Source organism: Chrysochloris asiatica, unplaced genomic scaffold (genome assembly GCF_000296735.1).
Source record: "Chrysochloris asiatica unplaced genomic scaffold, ChrAsi1.0 scaffold00013, whole genome shotgun sequence".
Classification (NCBI taxonomy): Eukaryota; Metazoa; Chordata; class Mammalia; order Afrosoricida; family Chrysochloridae; genus Chrysochloris; species Chrysochloris asiatica.
The window spans coordinates 16205633-16228300 of NW_006408531.1; the positions used below are offsets into that span (position 1 = coordinate 16205633).

The 22668-nt window shown below is 39.2% G+C and overlaps 1 protein-coding gene across 8 annotated transcripts in view; it reads right to left on the reverse strand.

Moving 5' to 3' along the window:
• Nucleotides 1-736: 736 nt before the first annotated feature.
• Nucleotides 737-22668, reverse strand: part of MYB (v-myb avian myeloblastosis viral oncogene homolog) — a 44521-nt gene continuing 22589 nt past the window's right edge. For 6 of the 8 annotated variants that reach the window (XM_006834637.1, XM_006834636.1, XM_006834633.1 and 3 more), the window contains 5 exons: nt 22182-22296; nt 21966-22091; nt 20400-20507; nt 18990-19094; nt 737-2058 (listed from right to left, as the gene is read on the reverse strand). In XM_006834637.1, the coding sequence (XP_006834700.1) occupies nt 1942-2058; nt 18990-19094; nt 20400-20507; nt 21966-22091; nt 22182-22296 (571 nt within the window). In that variant the 3' untranslated portion in view covers nt 737-1941. The remainder of the gene's footprint in view (nt 2059-18989; nt 19095-20399; nt 20508-21965; nt 22092-22181; nt 22297-22668) is intronic. The other 2 variants (XM_006834635.1, XM_006834638.1) reach the window with 2 other exon arrangements.

Genomic DNA, 22668 nt, shown 5'->3' on the forward strand with positions numbered 1-22668 from the left:
ATGACAGTTCAAAGTCTGAGTTGGACCAGAGTGTTAAAGAGGTTGCAACCCAGTTAAATAAACACTGAGATGAGAGATGAAGCCAGTGGAGATTCAGCTATAGAATGGGGGAGTTGGATTGAAGGAATGGTGACTGGGTTGGCATGTCATGTCCGTGACTTCTCCAGAACCCATCTTCCAGCTCTCTGTCTTAGGAGGTTGACCACTTGACTTGCAGCAAGGTTCTCTCTGATCCTCAAGCTTCCAGTTGGTTCTGACCATGAAGAGCCCAGGCAGAGGAGGGATGAATAGAGGAAGCAAATGGCTCCCTCCTCATGTTGCGTGTCAGTACCCTTGTCAGAGGTCACAATTCCTTTCAAGGGCTCCTGCTTTCCAGGACACTCCCCCTGCAAATGCCAGTACCCTAGAAGCCTGTATTCATGTGCCTACACTACCTCTGTGGTTCTTCACCCTGCCCATAGCTGTGGTACCTGTCTCTTCATAAATGAACTCTCCTTGAATCATCTCAGTTAGAATGCTGCTGGACCTCTGGTTGATAAAGTCTGGAAGATGTTTTACAGTGGTCATTCTGTACATGATTATTCTGTCAACGTTTTAAGTTGGTTTATCTGTTCCTTTTTCCAAAGTAAGATTCTGGCTTCTTCACACTGAGTTCAGATACCGTGCAATTTAATTGTACTGAGTTGCCGTCATTTTCTTAAAAGTATTACAATCATGAATAAGAGAGAAGTCCAAAGTAAGTAAAATAAGGGCACAGCTTTATTTCTCTACAAGGCAGTAAGTACACTGTCATAACAAAAGTTCAGTGCCGGCCATCCTGCACCAAATGTTCTTAAGGCAGCAACTAGCTCTCACTCCCAGTTTTCTGTCTCCCAGCTGCAAACACAGGCTCTGTGCAGCAGTTCTGAAACCATACACTTAGAAACCATGGATGTGCTCAAACACATAACACCTGAATTAAAGAGTAGTCAGGCTAAACTCAAAACAAAACATAGGACATCAACAACATAGATCTCCCAATAAAGAAGTGCAGTGCATGCTCTTACAAACCAACAATAACAAAAAACAACAACAAATGCAAAATCTCCCAAACAAGTTTTCCAATGTATTACAAAAGGAAAAAAAATGTATATATATATTTATATATATATATATAAAAAAATAAAAAAGTTTGAAATACTAGTGCATAGTCAATTACCTAACACCAAGTCTCTTTTCTTTCCATTCAAAGCTCTACTTGCCTTTCTGAAACTAGCAGCATGTCTACAGGCTAAGACCATAGCAGCAAAACACATTTTTCATTTGGCATTTACAAAATTAAATTACTGAATAAAAATATAAAATTTTTTATAAAACTATTTCGTACAGTAATAATTTTTAAAGCAAGCTAACAAAAAACTCATAAAATGGTTTAGTACAGTAAATGTACCTCCAATGCTATTAACCATAAATGAGTATTTATAATCTCAGTTAATTATCCTATGGTATTAAGTTGACATTTATAGTAATGCTTATACTGAATTTTTTTTTTATCAATGTATTGTGTTTAGTGATTGAGAAAAGTGAAACATTGAAATACCTTTTTTTAATGTAAAAATTCAAAAAAGTTATCACAAGAGAAAATACTGGTTTGTTGGCTCCTCTAAAATACAGATAAATCACTTTATGCTTTAAAAAATCTGCATTAAGATATTAACAAATGACTACAATTCATTACCTAATAATTTAGGTAAGACTGTTAATTATTTTTTAAAATCCTTTTAGTTGGGTGAAATCCAATAAGATTTCGGCCAACTAAATGCACTTTGTGTTGCTCTCAACTGTTGTAATACAACAAAAATAAGGTCTTCTTCCATTCATGAAAAGTTTCATGTAGAGGAATGATAAATCTCAAGTCAAGATGAAGTGTTCTTAAAACCATAATGCTTGTCTGGAAATGTCTCACATGACCAGAGTCCGGGCTGAGAATGCATTCACATATTTCCGAACTTGACCGGAAGCTGTCATCTGATCCTCTGTCTTCCCACAGGAGGCGGATTCCCAGGTACTGCTACAAGGCTGACGGAGAGAAAGCAAGATCAGACCAGGAAGTACAAATTTGAGTCTTGATCCCAGCAGAGCCAGGCTATGAAACTTTTTATAGCCAACTATCAAGTGGTTGACACCAGCAAGCCTTTGTTAGGTAGATCTCTGATTCTCTGGTCCCCAGGAATTCAGCATTCTTAAGTGATATTACATTTCAAAAACCAAACCAGTTGCCACTGAATTGATTCTGACTCATGGAGATCTCAGGTGTTGCAGAATAGAATTATCGACTCATGGTGACCCCCCATGTGTACAAAGTAGAACTACGATCCATGGGGTTTTCGAGGTCATGGCCTTTGGAAGCAGAATACGGGATCTTACTTCTGAAGTACCTCTAGGTGGGTTCAAACTGCCAACCTTTCAGTTAGTAGTTGATTGTCTTAACTGTTTATGCCACTCATGGACCCTATTATTTATCAGAAATTGTTTATTGTTAAGAGAGAAAACATACTCCAAACAGAATCAGAAGATACAGTCACATCTTCATGCTTTAATTCTTTTTGTTTATTAGACAATTTTGTAGCACTGGAGACAGGTATGAAGACAGTTTTACAGAAACCCAAGGTGAGCTGCAGGCATTCACTCAAGCCAATTGAGTTGTCTGTGGAAAGAAGCTTCTCTGGGTGCTGGAATTGAACAATACTTATAATACATATTTTTTCATCAATTAACTTAAAAATATATGCTTTTCAGTATGTTGTTGTTAAGTGCTGTAAAGTCTGTTATGACTCATAGCAACCCTGCATAGGGTTTCCGAGGAGTGGCTAGTGGATTTGAACTGCTGACCTTGTAGTTAGCAGTTCAGTGCTTATCCTACAGTGTCCTACCAGGACTGCCCCAAATAAAAAAAAAAATTATTGTGGTATAGTATATGTGACAAAACAGTTGACATGTTAATCATTTTTAAATGTACCATTCAGTGACATTGGAGTCCTGATGTGGAGCTGCTGGATAAAGCACAAGGTTGGTAGTTCAAACCCACCAGCTGCTCCTTGGAAACCCTATCTAGGGTCTCCATGAGTTGGAACTGACTCCATGGCACTTAACAACATCATTCAGTGACGTTAACTACATTCACCATATCATGCAACCATCACCATTCATCCACTTCCAAATGATTTGCATCTCCTAGAAGAGTAAGTCAATAGTCTTTAATAAGAGCTTAACTTTCAAAGACACACTGGAAGACAAGATAGAACTCATGTCTAATGGGCAACATCTGGATATCAGGGTAGCTTTTGACACTTTACTCATTTTAGCTCATGCAGACAGTTAAGCCCCACTGTGAGGTAGGCCCCGTCTCTCCTTGATCTGACTGGGAAATAAAGACTTAGGAGAGTGGAGGTAACTTGCTCAAAGCCACTCTGCAGGTCAGTGGTGGAGTGACTTTGAACCCAGGTCTACCTAAGAGCTCCAGCTCTTGCCATGGCTCCATGCTGCCTCACACTAAATACGTACTTTTTATTCCTCCTGAGTTTCATGAAGGATTTAAGATGCTTGCAAAACGAACACAAGGTAATGGTATAAAAAGTGCAGAAAGCAGGGTCACCAAGAGATACATGTGGAAAAAAGAAACAATATAAAGATGGGGTAAGACTTGTATACAAAATACGTGCTCTGAAGAACAGTGCATGCACCGTGGTGTGCAATAAAGTGAAGCACAATACAACTAGGTAAATTCCTGCTAAAACACTACACAAAAATTTTAAAGATAGTCATTTTAGTATCTAGTAAGGTCTGCTCCAGCTCCAGCTTGACACTGAGCTCCACAGCAGTCAATGTAATGAGGGAAACAGAAATACAATCAGATAATCTTAGCACCAAACCAGTAGTTTAGAAAACACAAAACCATTCTTGGTATTGACATTTAAGGGGAATTTTTCCCCATAGGGCAAAAGAGGGGTAAGAAAAGAGAGGCTTTGTTTTCCAGAGCTTGAAGTATCTTTTAGGATCTACAATGAACATGGGAAATAAGAAGAGGAATAATAGAATGTGAAAGAGCTGTGAGTATCCAGGAATTGCCAGAGCAATGCTCTGGGGTAAGGGCAAGAGTAGGCGAGACTTATGTGGGATAGGAGTCTGACCAGGTGGAAAAGTTAGCATGAAAGAGCCAGGAAGCTGCAATTTGCACATTGCTTTGGGATAGAGTGGGGATACAATGGATTAAAATGACAAATTTAACAAGCATCTAGTATGTACATGGGTGGTGCTAACAGTTAATTTGTTTAGATGCTAACTGAAAGGTTGTCTGTTCACATCCACCCAGAGACACTGTGGAAGAAAAAATTTGGCAATCTACTTCTGTAAGTTTATAACCATTGATAATCCTATGGAGTGCATTCTATTCTGATACACACAGTGTCATAGTTTTTTCTTGTTGTTAAGTGCCATGGAGTTGGTTTCTACTCAGAGCGACACTGTATAGGGTTTCCAAGGAGTGGCTGGTGGGTTTGAACTGCCAACCTTGAGGTTAGCAGTCCCAAGCTTATCCTACAGTGCCACACTTAGTGTTGCTGTATTAGAAATACTATAAGTGGGTAGTTTTTAATGAACAGAAATTCATTTTCTCAAGTTCAGAGTCTAGAAGTCTGAACTGAGAGCACAGGCTCTTGGGGAAGGCTTTGTCCCTCTGCCAGTCTGGGGGAAGGCCTTGTCTGTTTTCAGTTTCTGGTCCTCGGCTCCTTGGCAATCTTGGGGTGGCACAGCATCTGTCATCCTCCATCTGTGATTCCTTGTTTCTGTGCCTTAGTCTCCTTCTTTTACATTTCAAATGACACATCTTGCACAGATATGGGCACAATAAAGAAACCCCTGTCCTCAAATGGGACCACATTCACATACATAGAAGTTAGGGTTCCAACACAATTCACTCTATCACAGGTGGGGTCGCCACAAGTTGCAATCGACTCTACCACAAGAGGGTTTTTTTGTATTTTTTTAAAAAAATGATATAACGAATGTGGTATTTAGAGTATGGTAGGGTTTCTGTGCCCCAACTTGTAAACTTTCATGAGACAAAAGCTTAATCTGAAATGCCATTTTATCATCAAAGTTAATGACACTGTTGAAGTAGACACATTTACTCTGAAAGTCAGAAACTCAACTCATAACTTACAATACTACATAGCAAGATGGACGACCCTACTACTCTCTAGGAAATTGTATCACAAACAGGACAAATGCCAGGTCCTCTGAATTGACATCTGCCACTACTACCCACTCCCACTTCCATGGAATTAATCTCGACTCATAGTGACCCTAATGGACCAAGTGTGCTCCTTTCCGTTACAGAGACTAAATCTTTAGGGGAGCAGATTGACTCATCTTTCTCCCATGGAGCGCCTGCTGGGCTTGAACCACAAAACTTTGAGTTTAACAATCCAATGTATAAACCACCAGAGCTCCTTTGGGATTGGGATTTCTGCCACTAAGTCACATTTAATGTTTGTCCAAACAACATCACCAGGGTAGCTAAAATCTTTCCCTGAAATAAGTCTGAAAGATACTTTTCTAGACTCCAACACGTGGATCTGCTCTGTGTATCTGTTCATCCAAATGACATAGTTCAGTTTAATTCATTGTTATAACTTTGCCTTCAAACACTCAAACACTATAATGACATAAGAAACCAGTTTAAAAAATAAAATTTAATATTATCTTTTTAATCACCAGGCTTACGTTTGTGGTCACTGTAGGAATGGCATATATGACTCAGTTGTAAACTGTATCATTAAATAGGGTGGGTGTACTAAGAAGAGCTGTGGAATGCTTAGAAATAAGGGTTAGAAGTTCAGAGAGAAAAGTGCATGGATCTTATGGTCGTGTGCCGTGGAGTCACTTCCGACTCATACAGACCTTGTACAGGGTTTCCAAGGCTGTAAATCTTTACGGAAACAGAAAGTCTCATCTTTTTCCCATGGAATAGCTGGTAGTTTTGAACTGCTTTAGGTTAGCAGCCCAATTAGTAACCACTCTGGTAGCGTAGTGGTTACGAATCGGGCTGCGAACCTTAAGGTCAGCGGTTCGAAACTACCAGCCGCTCCGCGGGAGAAAGATGAGGCTTTCTACTCCCGTAAGGATTTACACCCTCGGAAACCCTGTACAGGGTCGCTATGGGTCGGAACCGACTCGACGGCACTTAACAACAACAACAACACTATCAAAGTTCCTTATGGACCTTATGTTGTTGTTGTTAAATGCCCTCGAGTCGGTTCTGACCCATAGCAACCCTGCATAGGGTTTCTGAGGGAAAATTTACATAAAGATGCACACAAACCCCAAAAAGACACATCCTGAGAGAGTCCATATATATAATTGGTGGGAAAGGAAGACAGAAAGTGAGAATGGAGAGAAAAGTGAAGAGCTAGGAAGGAAAAGATCATTTATCTTTTTCTCTGGCTTAATAAGGTTCTATCTTCCTGGGCTTCGATTAATACAGAATTATTGATTTCCTAAAAGTTTAATTAAGTATCTGAAATTACTATGTTAAAATAATTTTATGCTTGCATTTAATATGCCTCCTGATAAAAGTCAAATTCTAATCCTTTGCTATATAGAACTTAGGTTGACTCAGAATTCCCAAAGTCTGTTCAGAAAAATCTAATACTGAGTATCATTGACTTCAAGTATTTTCAGCTTGAAATTTGATTTTGTTTTATTAGTTCTTCCACATGACTCATTATTCATATTTAGGTCTTCTTGCAGGGCCATAAAAGATGAACCAGTTTCTCTAAGGTCAAAATAACTGAAATTTATCAAGAAACAAATTGACTGAAATACATGGTTTCTAAAAAGTACAGTTATAAAAGTTCTGAACTATGGCGAACAGGACAACTGGAACACCTGATCAAGTTCCCTGAATCTCCGAACATACACCAACACCAATAAACAAAAGTCACTGTGGAGGTGTCGCCATGTAGGGGAGCCACTGTGTGGAGAAGACACAGTATGGGAGCGTCACTATGTGGAGAAGATACTGTGTGAGAGACCCACGTGTGTGGAGGAGCCACTGTGTGGAGGAGCCTGTGTGAGAAGAGTCACTGTGTGGACAAGCCACTGTGTGAGGAGCCACTTGGAGAGGAGCCATTGTGTAGAGAGCCCCTGTGTAGGAGGACGATTGTACAGGAACAAAGAGGCAAGGGTGAGTGGGCAGTGTTTATGTGCTACAGCACACCAGGCAAAGACTTCTTACAAGATGATAACAGTGGGTGAAAAAATTTAATTAGAGCAGACATACAGCCATGGTGTGACTGTAAAAGAAAATTAAAAAAAGTAAAGTAGTCAGGTTAAAAAAGAAAGGTTCAGGCCCAATAGCTGCCATGGCAGCTGCCTTCTCCCTTGCTACTATATCCTCTCTCCCTAGCTTGAAGCCCTGGGGCCCTAGGGCAACTTTTCAAGCAGACAGAATAGTTTTGACAAAGGAGGATTAAGACGTCTTTGTGCTGGAAGAATATGTTTTAATGCTGTCACGGCTATCTTTGCGCATCCTCTTTATTTCCTCTCTTTAAATTTTAGTTTCATTTATACAGGAAATTGATTAAGAATTATGGATTTCTGCACATGAATTCTTGTTACGTTACTAACCCATGGTGTTATTCCCAGACATGTCATTCTCCCTTCATTCATTCCAACACTGATAATCCTGCCCGAACATCTTACTGTTGCCAGCACAGACATCTTGCTTATCCTGTAATACGCCTTTATTTGCCCATGGGCAGAAGTGAACTGTAAACAGTCTGTCAAAGCTTTAGCTGGGATATCCTGTTAAAGCACTTTAAATAAATACTCAGATCCTTTGTATAAAACAGGAGAAATAAAACAGGCAAGACCATGCCCACAGGTGGTTTTCTGTCAGAATTAGAAGTTCTCTGCATTTTCATTTAGGAAATATTTTTTTCACCATACTGAACAACAACAACTATTATTATTATATTCATATAACAATGTCACACAATAGCTGCTGAGGTCAAAAGCCTGGACAAATTATGTGTTTTACAATTTATAGTCCTAACAGAAAAAAAAATTTTTTTTTTGAAAAATTGTATTGTTGAGAATGCATTATATTGTTTCTCTTCTTAAATAAGAAGTAGGTAGGGATAGTGTCCAAGAGTATAAGAAAGAAGGATGATTTGGTTCTTCTATTTAGCCCCTGTGAAGACAAGATCTATTCTGGACTAAAATTCTAAAAGGCAGACTTTCCTCCCAAAGGAACATCTTTTTAAAGTATGTCAGTTATAAGAGAAAATGTAGAAATCTCTAATTGTATCTTGAAAGATAGGGGAGAGTCTTGAGATGAAATTTGCCAGGTAAGGCTGCTAAAGCTGTCTGACACACAAATGTTTCCCTATGTCTGTACAAAACAGTTAATTGCTCTAATTTCAGGGTTGCTAGTTTTTCATTAAAAAGAACCTCAACAGCTAGGGGATTAAAGGTCCATAGGGTGACTACACCAATTCTCAGGAGAGTCTAAAGTCACCAGTTCCCACCCAAGCCTAATAACTCATATAGATGAAAAGAGGTCTAGTAGTGCAGTGATTAAACACTGGACTGCAAACTACAAGGTTCAAACCCACCCGTTGCTCCATGGGAGAAAGATGAAGAAGTCTACTCCTAGAACCACCACTCGTCTGTCAGTTTGGCGTCCTGTGGTGGCTTGTGAGTTGCTGTGATTCTGAAAGCTATACCACCGGTATTTTAAATACCAGCAGGGTCACATTTACTGATGAAGATCAAAGAGCACAGCCTTCGGTATGGATTATATCTCAATGTCAAGAAAACAAAAGTCCTCACCACTGGACCAATAAACAACATTTTTATCAACGGAGAACAGACTGAAGTTGTCAAGGACTTCATTCTTCTTGGATCAACTATCAGCACTCATGGAAGCAGCAGTCAGGAAATCAAACGACGTATTGCATTAGGCAAACCTGCTGCACAAGACCTTTTTTAAGTGTTGAAGAGCAAAGATGTCAGCTTGAGGACTAAGGTGCTCCTGACCCAAGCCATGGTATTTTCAATAACCTCATACGCATGCGAAAGCTTGACAGTGAATAAGGAAGACCGTAGAAGAATTGATGCTTTTGAGTTATAGTGTTGGAGGAGAATATTGAAAGTGCCATGGGCTGCCAAAAGAACCAATAGATCTCTTTTGGAAGAGGTGCAGCCAGAGTGCTCCTTGGAGGCCAAGATGGCCAAACTTCGTCTCTCATACTTCAGACATATTGTCAGGAGGGACCAGTCGCTGGAGAATGATATCATGTTTGGTAAGATGGAAGGTCAGAGAAAAAGAGGAAGACTACCAACGAGATGGATTGGCTAAGTGGCAGCATCAATGGACTCAAGCATGGCAATGGTAGTGAGGTTGGCCCAGGATCGAGCAGTGTTTTTTTCTGTTGTGCATAAAGTCAGTACCGATTTGATGGTACCTAACAACAACAACTCCTATAAAGCCTGACAGTCTCAGAAACCCTAAGACACAGTTCTTCTCTGCCCTATAAGGTCTCTCTGAGTTGGCAGGGACTCGATGGCAGTGAGTTTTAATGTAGATGAATGAGATAAAGTCTCCCAACTTTGGAGTTTGTCCCGGATATATCTTGGGGTCTTTTCATCTTGCATGCTTATATACTTTCCAACTGTTTCTCTCACAGTTTTTTGGAAGAATAGCTCTTTCCTTAGTCATATAGTGTTGTTGTTGTTGCTAAGTGCCGTTGACTGGGTTCCAAGCCATAGCTACCCTGTATAGGGTTTCCAAGGAGCGGCTGGTGGGTTTGAATCTCCACCTTGAGATTCCAACTGACCTTGTTGTCTAGCACATTATCCTGCAGCAGCACATCAGGTCTCCAGTCATATAGCAGTTCCCAACTATTAAGATTAAGACAAACACTAAACTGCTGTAAAGCAATTCTATCTTTGCTGACCTGAGGAAGACGCACTCTCAGTGTTTCTTTTCCCTGTGTGTCATCATCACTAACAACAAAAAATCCACATCTAATGACTGAGGCAGGACACTCTGACCCTGAATTCTACAGATCTTCCACATGCACTTGGCTTTTCTGAATTCAGTCCAAAAGCTGTACACTGCAAACTTGCTTAAGTCATAACACATTTTGAAAGCAGGTCACTGAAACATTACTGATAACTAGGTGAATTGTTGCCAGGGTAAGTGGAAAAATTGACCAAAAAGGAGAACCAAATGAGTACAGCAGCATCCGACAGAAGTGGGGTGAATAGCAACATACTACACTGAGAAATGCCCGGAAAGATCTATGCCACAGGTAGACCATTTTCATGCCAACAAAGGCAGCAGAAAAAGAGAGAAAACTAGTAAACCAGTTGTTTCCTCTTCATAACACCAAAGAGATCTATCTTTATTTTAAGGAATTAGTGAATTAGCCAGCTCTTCTGGTGACCCACTGACACAGTTCTACAAGAGTGGAGCAGGGAATGACAGAGAACATGCAAGAGGAGATAATACACCACCATGCAACATAACCTGGCCATTAGAGAGACCTCCTTCCCTGCATTTCTAAGGACAGGAACTATGTGCAGCTCTACATAGTCATTCCACCAATGATACTGTGAAGAAAACAAAAATCCTCAAAACTGGAAAAATTAGCAACATCTTGATAGGTGAAGAAGAAACTGAAGTTTTCAATGATTTAATTCTACTTGGATCAACCATCAACGTCCATGGAAGCAGCAGTCAAGGAATCTGATAACATATTTCGCTGGGCGAGTCTGCCACAAAAGACTTCTTTAAAGTTTTAAAAAGCAAAGATGTCACTTTGAAGACAAATGGATGCCTGACCCAAGTCATGATCTTGTCAGTGGCCTCATATGCATGTGAAAGCTGGACAATGAATAAGAAAGACAGAAGAAATTGTGCATTTTAATAGTGGTATTGGTGAAGAATATTGAATATATCATGGACTGCCAAAAAAAAAAGGACAAATCAGTTTTAGAAGAAATGCAATCAGAATTCTCCTTGGAAGTGAGGATAGTCATACTTAAGCTCACTGAGTGTGGACTTATCCTCAGAAAAGACCAATTGCCCTAAAAAGACAGGCTGCTTGGTAAAGTAGAAGGTCAGTAAAAATGAGGGAAACTCTCAGTGATATGTATTGACACAGAACTCCCAACAATGGACTCAAACATACCAGCAATAATTAGAGTGGAGCAGGGCTGTGCAATTCACAACAGACGTTTTCTAATGTGCTGCCATCTTGAAAGCAATAGGACAGCCATTTGATTCTCACAGCAATCTGTGCACTGAATGGAGAACACACAAGGGGACTTCAAAGAGTTCGTGGGAAAATGGAATTAAAATATAATGAAAATTTTCCATGAAGTTTTTGAAGTCCCCTCGTACTGTGGTCCCCGATTTACAGATAAGAGCATTTTGTTCTGAACAGGTTAGTTTATAACCATGTGACTTGAAAATGGTGAAGTACTGGTGTGGTGCTGTGGGATAAAGCACTGGCTTGCAAGGTCAGTTTGAACCATAAGGTTGACAGTTCAAACTCACCAGCCATTCCTTGGAAACCTTATACAGAGTTGCTATGAGTCGGAACCGACTTGATCCCATGTTCCTACTGTTCTCATGCTTATTTATTACACACCTCTGCTAAACATATCCTGCAAAAAGGTTTTGTCTTATTTCTTTGAAAAACAGAAGTTTCATAAACAATTCATATAAAACAGGTGCAATCCCAATACACACTGAACTAAAAAGCCGAGGGAAAAAGTGAGTTTCAATTGCTTGCAAATACTTTTAAAGGCTTTGATGCTGTTCAAATATGTTTAAATAATGGTTGAGACATTTACTTAAATTAAACTCACTGTTTTAAAAAAAGTAAGTCCATGACAAGTCAAGTCAGGAAATTAAAATTTAAGGCTGTCATTCTGTGGTTACAAAAAAGAGGAAAGTGAGTTGGTAAAAAGCATATGAACACATCGTTTAGGTTGGGTTTTTAAATAGGAATAAAAGGAAATTATAATTTAAGCGACAAATACAGAAGTTCAGAAGGCTTAAAGCCAGAAGGCACAGTTTCAGATCTATTCATAAAGATGTCCACCTTAAGATATCTTTATTAGTATAATGTATTTATTTCAAAATGTGAAGCATATTGAGAACATACAGAAGAAACCAGCAGCTCTTCTCCTTGCTCAGGAGGAAACTGTGTGTTTATGTGTGTGTGTGTGTCTGCCTTCCCAGACCCTTTGATGACAGAGGAAAGGGACAGGGGAAAGCCACAAATTCACCCAGGAGGCTGTCTCTCGGGATAACATTTGAATTGCAGACTTCTATAGTGTTCCTTGGTGAACCTGCCTTTCCCGTCTGAAATCAAACATGTTCGCTAGTTCCTTATTTGTGATCATTTTACAAGCTCTACTCTACCTCTGTTGATGTTGTTAGGTACTGAGGAGTCGGTTCTGACTCATCGTAATCCTGTGTACAAGAGTATGAAATATTGACGGGTTCTGATCATCCTCTCAAACATTCCTATGTTTAAGCCCACTTTTGTAGCCAATGTGTCAATCTATTTTGTATTCTACCTCGACTTACATAGAAAATGGGGGGCAAGGCAGAGTACTAACAGTGATGTAGCATGAGTATCTAACATATTCTGAGTCACAAGAAAGACAGAAAATAAAAAAATATCTCCACATATTTTTATTATAAGAATATTTTGATTTTTCAATTTAAAATTAAAGTACTTATTTTGTCTTTAAAGAAAACTAGCATTATAAGGTCACACAGCTGCCTGAATGTAGTTATTGTTGTTGTTAAGTGCCATGGAGTCGGTTCTGACTCATAACGACCCTGCACAGGGTTTCTGAGGCTGTAAATCTTTACGGGAGCAGAAAGCCTCATCTTTCCCCCGCGGAACAACTGGTAGTTTCGAACTTGCGGCTCGCAGCCTGACTCGTAATCACTACGCTACCAGGGCTCCTTTGGAAAAAGATTAAGCACAAATAATTTACAAAGTAAGTATAATATTATTTGTGCCTGGCTAAGACAAACCTGTATTGAAGGACTATAGTTTATAAATTAGGGGAGAGGGCAAAGTGCTTCTCAAAAACAAAAATACAGAGGGAAAACTTAGCACCCTATTTTGGTCTCTACATACCAGTTCCCACTAACAACACTCAGAGTTACTTGAAGAAAAGGCTGATTTCAGGATGAAAAGTAGAAATGGGGCTATTAAAATGTAAATTAATACAAGCCAACTAAAATGAAAAATTCTAATGGCTCAATAGCTGCATACGACTAGTAACCGTCATACTAGACAGAAGCACATGGGCATTTCCATTTAATGTAGAAAGTTCTGTGGAATAGCACTGGTCTAGCTATGAAAATGCCACTGTGGGATAAGCACTGGACTGTAAAGTCGGTGGTTCAAGCTCACTAGCCGCTCCTCAGAAAACCTAGACAGAGTCACTATGAATCTTGGATTAAAGGGATAATTTGAATATAGTCTGGGAATTAGAGTATTAAAGCATTGTGTTAATAATAGTGTGTGATAAGGTATTGTGTCGTATTTGAAAACATTCTTATTTTTGTAGATACAGTTGGAAGTATATAAGAATAAGATACATTTTAAATTTGCTTTAAAATACTTCATAAAAAGATGAAACATATGTCAAAAATGTTAATAACAAAGTTAGATCATGGAGCATTTTTTTTTACTTCTGTATCTGTTTGAAATTTATCATAATAAATCATCAAATGTGTAGCTTCTTGCATTTCTGATATACAAATATTAAATGTAATCTACACATGTTGTTAAATGTCGTGGAGCCAGTTCCGAGTCATAGTTACCCTGTATAGAGTTTCCAAAGAAGCTCTGGTAGCGTAGTGGTTATGAATCGGGCTGCGAACCGCAAGGTCAGCAGTTCAAAACTACCAGCTGCTCTGCGGGAGAAAGTTGAGGCATTCTGCTCCCATAAAGATTAACAGCCTAGGAAACCCTGTGTAGGGTCGCTATGAGTTGGAACCGACTCCACGGCACATAACAATAGAGTTTCCAAGGCTATAAATCTTTGTGGGAGCAGAAAGTTTCATTTCCTCCCCCCACCCCCACAGAGCGGTGTTGGGATCAAATCATTGACCTTGTGGCTAAAAGTCCAGTGTTTATTCTAGGGAGCCACCTTGCTCCCCATACTTTTTATAAACATATGTACATTAGAAGTCAAATCATAAAGGTCTATGGGCCTCAAAAATAATAATTGCTCCGCCTAAAATGGTGTTACCATAATTAAGCCAGGGATGATCAAAGCTGAAATGGCAAAACACCACAAACTTGTGTAGTCAGTACAGTTTTCAGTATCAAATACAGTGACTATTAGTTTACTGCTGAAATAGTCCTTGTACCTAAGTATATTTATTTAGATAACTGGATGGGTAAACAATTATAACTTACAAGTGACAAATATTTTAAGTTTTAAAAGCATCCAAATTCTAAAACAGTTTGAGTAATTAAATTTCATTGTTTTAATTAATTAGAAGTACTATGATAAAAATGTCTATATGATTTACATAATGTCCCACTTAGTATCTGATATATGTACTTAAGTTTTAAGTATAATAAATGAACAATGTATTCAATCATACCATATGTGAGAAATCTACCTAGTTTAGGTGAAATTGGATTATAAATGTAAATATCTGAAATAACATTGTTTTTAAACCACCAAATTTGTCACATTGCAAAAAAAAAAAGCATTGAAATACTGTCACTTATATCAAATATACAGAGTCGCTATGGGTCGGAATCAACTCGATGGCACTTAACAACAACATGTTGTTGTTGTTGTTGTTATGTGCCATGGAGTCAGTTCCGACTCACAGCGACCCTGTACAGGGTTTCTGAGGCTGTTAATCTTTACGGGAGCAGAAAGCCTCATCTTAATGGGATTGTATGCAAACCATAGAGATATTTTTGTAATAGTACTTTTTAATGAAGACCATGGAATCTAATTACCCAAACTATTTTAGCATTGGAGTCCTGTTGTGGTGCTGTTGGATAAGCACTGGACTGCTAACCACAAGGTCCATGGTTCAAACCTACCATCGGCTCCTTGGAAACTCCATATAGGGTCTCTATGAGGCAGAACAGACTTGATGACACTTAACAACATTTTAGAATTTGAATAATTTTTAAACTCAAAATACTTACCACTTGTAAGGTACCATTATATTATACTATAAATATGGAGTTCTGGTGTGGCACTGTAGGATAAACACTGGACTGCTAATCAAAAGGTCTGCAGTTTAAACCCAGGAGCTGCTCCTTGGAAACGCTATCAGGGTTACTATGAGTCAGAACCGACTTGACATCATTTACAACAACAACATATTATAAGTACAAATCAAAAACTTATAGGTTACAAAAAGTACTCTTAAATTGAATAGCCAGATCATTTAAAAAATGAACAACGTGTTCAATATTACCATATGTAAGAAGTCTGCCAAATTAATTTAGGTCAAATTGGATTTCAATGGAAATCTGAAATAACTATGGTTTAACTAATCAATTTTATCACATTGTGTAAAACGTTACATACTCTTAACTCAGGGTTATATGTAATATATGACTCAATATTTAGAATCAATTGATACATTTTCTAATATGTATCATAAAAGTTTGAGATAATTAGCAATCATACATTTCTAAATAATCAGAAGTGAGATCTCCAAGACAAAAAGTGAGGAAGATACTTGTTGAGTGCCATTTATTCATTTAGTATTTCTTAAGCGGAATTAGGTATCTATCCTGGTATGGTGCTATAGGATTGCTAACCACAAGGTTGGTGGTTCAAACCCACCTACCACTCCTTGGAAACTCTACAGGATTGCTATGAGTCAGAAAAGACTCAATGGCACTTAACAACAATGACAACAACACAGGATATTATTAGTATATGTTTGCATTAATAAACCATATAGTGCAGATGAAAACATTGATTTTCAAATGAGTTTTAAGTTTCATTTATTAACTTTGGTTGAACTGAGAAATAGCATCTTTACCATGCATAGAAGACTTAACTTCAGGCTACAAACGTCATGGTCTGTAGAGCTGCTAGAACTATTGATTAATAAAATAGACCTGCTATTTAGTTTTCTTTTAATATAACCAATATTTCTATTGGCGTATAAATATATTATTAATAAAGCTCCATACTGATAATTTAAAAAAGAATGTAATAGCATTATAAACTTTAAAAAAATTAGATAATCTATTTTTTCCATAAATACTGACATTCTTGTCAGACTTTACATAATATATATTGTAATATTAGTAGGATGTTCAGTTTCCTTGGAAAACCTATACAGGGTCACTACGAGTCACAACTGACTCAAAGGCACTAAACAACAAACTTAAGCTAGCTTCTTGTTGTTGTAAAGTGCTGTTGAGTGCTGAGCCGGTTCCGACCCATAGCAACCCCATATGGGGTTTCCATGGAGTGGCTGGTGGGTCTGAACCACTAACCTTGCAGTTAGCAGTCCAGTGCTTATCCTAGAGAGCAATATCAGGACTCATCAAAAACCAAACCAGTTGTAATTGAGTCAGATCTAGTTCTTGGAGAACCCAAATGTGTCAGTGTAGAGCTGTGCTCCACAGGGTTTTCCATGGCTAAATTTTTGGAAACAGATTGCCAGGTTTTTCTTCCAAGAAGCCACTCAGTGATTTGAACCACCAACTTTCTATTTGCACCATCCAGGATGGGTGGTTCAAACCCACCAGCCACTCCTTGGAAACCTTCTACAGGGTCTCTGTGCATTGAAACCGACTCGATGGCACTTAACGACAAGCAACACAAAGAGATTTCTAATTGGTGGGATTTCAGGCACCATTAAACAGAGGAAGTTTTCAAATACTCACAGTTTGAGAGGAGAAGGCCTACTGCAATAATGGAGTCCTGGTGTGGTGCTGTGGGATAAGCCCTAGACTGTTAACCATAAGGTTGGTGATTTAAACCCACCAGCCGCTCCTCAAAAAACCTAGACCAGATTGCTATGAGTCAGACCAACTCAGCAACACTTAACAACAACAATTGCAGTGACACTAAAGCCCTGTAAGCATATGGGAAAGCTTTTCAAAGTCTATCATCTTCATCAAATACCTTTAACTTACAGAACCGTGGGGTCCTGGTGCGGCACTGAGGGTTAATGCACTCGACTGCAAGGTTGGTTTGAACCGCAAGGTCGGCAGTTCAAGCTCATCAGTTGCTCCTCGGAAATCCTATACAGGGTTGCTATGAGTCAGAACCAACTCAACGGCACTTATACACACACACACACACACACACACATGTTGTTGTTGTTAAGTGCCATATATAGAGTCCTGGTGTGGTGTTGTAGGTTAATGCACTGGCCTACAGGGTCATTTTAAACTGCAAGGTCAGTGGTTCAAGCTCACCAGCTGCTCCTCAGAAATCCTATACAGGGTCACTATGGGTAGGAACTGACTCAATGGCATTTAACAACAACAGCATATGTATATGTTGTTTTATATATGCTGACCTTGCAGTTATATATATATAGTCAGTGGTTTAAATCCACCAGCTGCTCCTTGAAAACCCTATACAGGGTTGCTATGAGTTGGAACCACCTTGATGGGACTTAACAACAACCACTTTTGAGGAGTTCCCCAGGTTCTTTCTCTGCTGCAGGATTTATGATGTGTGCACACAGAGGGAGAGAGGGAGAGCTGTGCAGGTGGCAGGGTATTGGTCTAGCCACTGTTGGGAACTGCTTTAAATAATTTGGAAGAGTACATTTGCATTCTTATTTACATTTGGCTCAGGATTAATAAAAAATTTGTTGTATTTCATCAACATGCATCCACTCCAGTGTTACAAGGAAAATTGCTTTTGATATTAAACCATGACAGCAGATGGCCAACTAGATTATCTACACAACATTGGCTTTCTTATCCCAATAGTCAAATCCGTGTCTAGTTGTCTCCGACTCACAGTGATCACACGTGTGTCTGAGCAGAACTACTTTTAAGGTGTTTTCCATGACTGAGTTTTCGAAATTAGATCACTGGGTCTTTCTTCTGTGGCAAATCTGGGTAGACCTGAACCTCTCTCTAACCTTTTGGTTAGCAGCCCAAAGCATTTAACCATTTGCACTAGCTATGGATGCTAATAGTCAAATCAATTGCAATTATTTTCTATCTAGTTACCTTCAAACTTCTTTTAAAATGTAAACAATATCTGAGCTTTGATTACTTATGATGGAGAGTAAAAATATAGAAGTTTTGGAACAAAAAGCAGATGTAGATAAAATTGTATATGATATTCAAATGCAGAGGTATTATTAAGATACAGGTAATGCATGATACAGGTAGTCTCAGATACCATCAGATATGTTTCAGTTCATCCTGCATTAGGACTGGCTCTAATAAAATGTTCCAGGGTGTCTCACATAACAAGCATAAAGGTTAGAGTTTTGTTGGTGTTGTTAAGTTCTGCTGAGTCAGTTCCAACTCAGCGACCCTATATAGCAGGGGTGGGGAACATCAGGCCTGTGAAATCATTTAGTTTGATCCTGTCAAAGCAACTGCCATTCCAGCCATCAAATTAGAGGTGAGTAACCAAATACAGCAGATTAATTTTTAAGTTGAGAATTTTGTATGGTCCGTGAATGATGTTATAAATGTTGGTAAAAAAAGGTTCCCTGCCCCTACTCTATAGGGTTTACAAGGAACAGCTGTTGGATTTGAAACATTGATCTTGTGGTTAGCAGTCCAGTGCTTAACCTACAGCATCACACCAGGGCTCCTTTAGAGTTCTAGACATTAAGAAATTGTTTAAAAGCATCACTCTCCTAGATCTAAAAAGAAAATCACAAGTCATCAGTTTTTTAACAATGACAATGTTGGACTAGTAATTACCTGTGAGGGACTTGTCAGAGATCTGGTTTTAGTTGTAAATGCTTTGAGAACATTGTCTTCATCTTCAGATACTGGTGTCATTAAAACGGAACTTGTGAGAATATGCTAAAGGGAAAGAGAATAATTTTACATTTAAATGAGGATGGAAAATATGAGTGCCAACATAATTCTAGCACTTTAGGGAGGATATTACTATGAGGTGATAAATATTAGTGTGGGAGAAAAAAAAAGCAAGTATCTGACAGAAATTCTCTCCCCTATGAGCTGAAAGAGTCCTGGTGTGGTGCCATAGGATAAACACTGGATTGCTAACCACAAGGTTGACAGTTGAAACCCACCAGATGCTCCTTGGAAACCTTGTACAGGGTGGCTATGAGTCAGAACTTGATGGCACTTAAGAACAACAGCATGAACTAGAAGGAGATCTCAACTATGTACTAATCCTAACTCCATGGTAGCCAATATTGCTATACTTTGGGGCATGGAGTTGTTGTTGTTAAGTGCCGTCGAGTAGGTTCCAACTCACAGCGACCCTGTATAGAGTTTCTGAGGAGTAGCTAGTGAGCTTGAATCACTGATCTTGCGGTTCAAACCAACCTTGCAACCCAGTGCATTAACCAGCAGCGCCATACCAGGACTCCAGTTGATATATTAGTTAGGATAATATTACCAACCTCATGGGATTGTTGTGAGAATTCAGTGTATTAACACATTCGAAGTCCTTACAATAGTAACTGATATTACGGTGTTGTAGGATCAGCACTGGAGTGCTAACCACAAGGTTGGTGGTTCAAACCCACCAGCTGTTCCTGGGAAATCCTATACAAGGTCACTATGAATCAGAACTGACTAGACAGCACTTAATAACAACATATGCCTCATAATTATTTGAAACCGTTATTAGCTCTGAGATAAAGGCAACCATTCAAAATTTACAAACTTAAAGATAAGTTTACCTGAATCCCGAAACTATCTAAAGGTGGTAACCAAAGCAGTGTAATATTGCATACAACACTGGCGTCTACTGGGAGCCTAGCGCTGTGCTTGGCACTATGCTAGACACTACAGATCGCTAAGGAAGAGACAATTTAACAAGAAGGAAACACCAAATTTAGGAGACAAATCTATCAATTAAAGAAAATATAAAAATGCTATTTCCATGGAATTATGTACATTCATGCAGCAGATTCTTTTTAAGTGAGAACTCTTGAATCATAAGAAAATGAAAAATTCTGCAATGAAACAGAATTTGTTTACATTACATCAATAAAATCTCGACTTTCTATTCAACACTTTAATAACAGCATAAAAAATAGTCATGTAAGAGAGAGAGAGACTACTTAAGAGACATGCTGCATTTGCTGCATTAAAGAGTGCTGAATTGCACGGGGCTCCTGCCCATACACTCACCGGTACATCTGTCACCGGCGATGACTGTGTAAACAGCTGAGCATTCAGGCTCTCCCCTTCCCAATGGCTTGAGCAGAAGTCGCCCACTTTATCAGTTGGAGATTCCACCTAAGAACAAATTGGAAGGGCTTAGTTGTCTTCGAACTTCTCAGGAAACAGTTACACTCTAGAGTAAATTTCTAGCCACTCTCTCAAACCCTTACCCTAATATGAAAATAAACTCCAGAGCTTTTGTTTCTAAACTATCAAAAGTGCTGCTTACCACCAAGTTAAAATTTTCATCTCTATAAGCTAGTTTCTCCCACTTGTATATAAATACACCCCTGAGGAGTTCCTGAATGGTACAAATGATTAAGTGCTTGACTACTGCCCCAAAGTTCAAACCTACTCAGAGGTGACTCAGAAGAAAAGCCTGGTGATCTGCTACCGAAAGGTCATAATCACGAAGCTCTACGGAGTGCAGTTCTACTATGCAACTTATAGGGTTGCAATAAGTTGAAACAGACTCTTAACAGATAGCCATATGAACTCCATGTGTGATCCTTGTAGGATGAGCACTGGACTTCAGATCACAAGGTCAGCAGTTCAAACCCAACAGGTGCTCCTCAGAAACCCTATACAGGTTCATTAGGAGTAAGAATCGACTCAATGGCACTTAACAACAACTATATACATATTATGGAGACCTGGTGTGGCCCTGTGGGTTAATGTGTCAGACTGCAAAGCTGTTTGAACTGCAAGGTCAGTGGTTCAAGCTCACCAGCTGCTCCTTGGAAACCCTATACAGGGTCGCTATGGGTCGGAATCAACTCGACAGCACTTCAGAACAACAACATATACATATTATGGGGAGTCCTGGTGTGGCACTTTGGGTTGATGCACTGGACTGCAAAGTCAGTGGTTCAAGCTCACCAGTTGTTCCTTGGAAACCCTATATGGTGGTTATAAGTGGAACCTACTCGATGGCACTAACAACAACAATCTATATATGGAAACTTGGTGTGACACTGTAGGATAAACACTGGATCACAAAGTCAGTTTGAACAACAAGGTCAGCAGTTCAAACCCACCAACTATTCCTCGGAAACCCTATACAGGGTCGCTATGAGTTGGAACCTACTCCACAGTACATAACCACCACCACTATTGTTGTAGTTAAGTGCCATTGAGTTGGTTCTGACCCATAGCGACCCTGTATAGGGCTTCCAAGGAGCATCTGGTGAGCTTGAATCACTGACCATGAGGTTCAAACTGACTCTGCAGTCCAGTGCATTAACCCACAGTGCCACACCAGGACTCACTCTCTAGCTATATACCAAAATCAGAGGTAAAAGCTACCTGGCTTTTGTTTCTTTCGTCTCTAGCACATTCTCTGTCCAAACATGAACTAGACAAATGGAAGATCACACACCTACAGTCTGACAGTGGTTTTACCTGGATCTTCTGTGAACTCCCTGTAAATGGTGCTGCTACACAGCACAGATGCCAGAATCAGAAAGCAAACTGAGTACAGAGCTCAGGGCACAGGATTTGCCACTTACTCCTTCCAAAGGGGCTCAGATTTACCTCTTGTTTGATCTTCTTTAGTAAAGGTGGTCCATTGTCTTGAAATTCAGCAACAATTCCAGATTCATCAGATTCCTGTTTGATCACGTCCTGTATGTCTTCCACAAGATGAGATGGGGTCTGAGACTAACGGGAAGATGCACAGTTTTGTGTCAGAGGGAAATTTCTGTAAATATTTGTAAACCAAGTAAAACCAAGAACTTGTCTGAAACTTACTAGCATCTTTAGGGGACCATATTTAATTTCTTGAGCAGCAAGTGCATGTTTGAATGGTGTAGGAGTTCTTGGAGAGCTTTCTAGGATTGATCTTTTGATAGCTGGAGTTCTAAAACTTTAAAAAAGCAAAAAAAAAAAAAAAAAGGCTGTTCAGTGTTTAGAAAACCTATGACTCCTATATTGTTCTGACTACTAAATTTAACATTTTCCCACTGAATACAATAAAAGGTCAATATCAGAGAATTTCAGATGCTAATTAATGATATATATTGTTTTAGAAAAAGATAATATGTAAAGCATGTATTTTCAAATACTTCACAATCTGGTAGCGTAGTGGTTACGAATCAGGCTGCGGGCCGCAAGGTCAGCAGTTCGAAACTACCAGCGGTTCCGCGGGAGAAAGAGGAGGCTTTCTGCTCCCATAAAGATTTACAGCCTCGGAAACCCTGTACAGGGTCGCTATGAGTCGGAACCGACTCCACAGCAC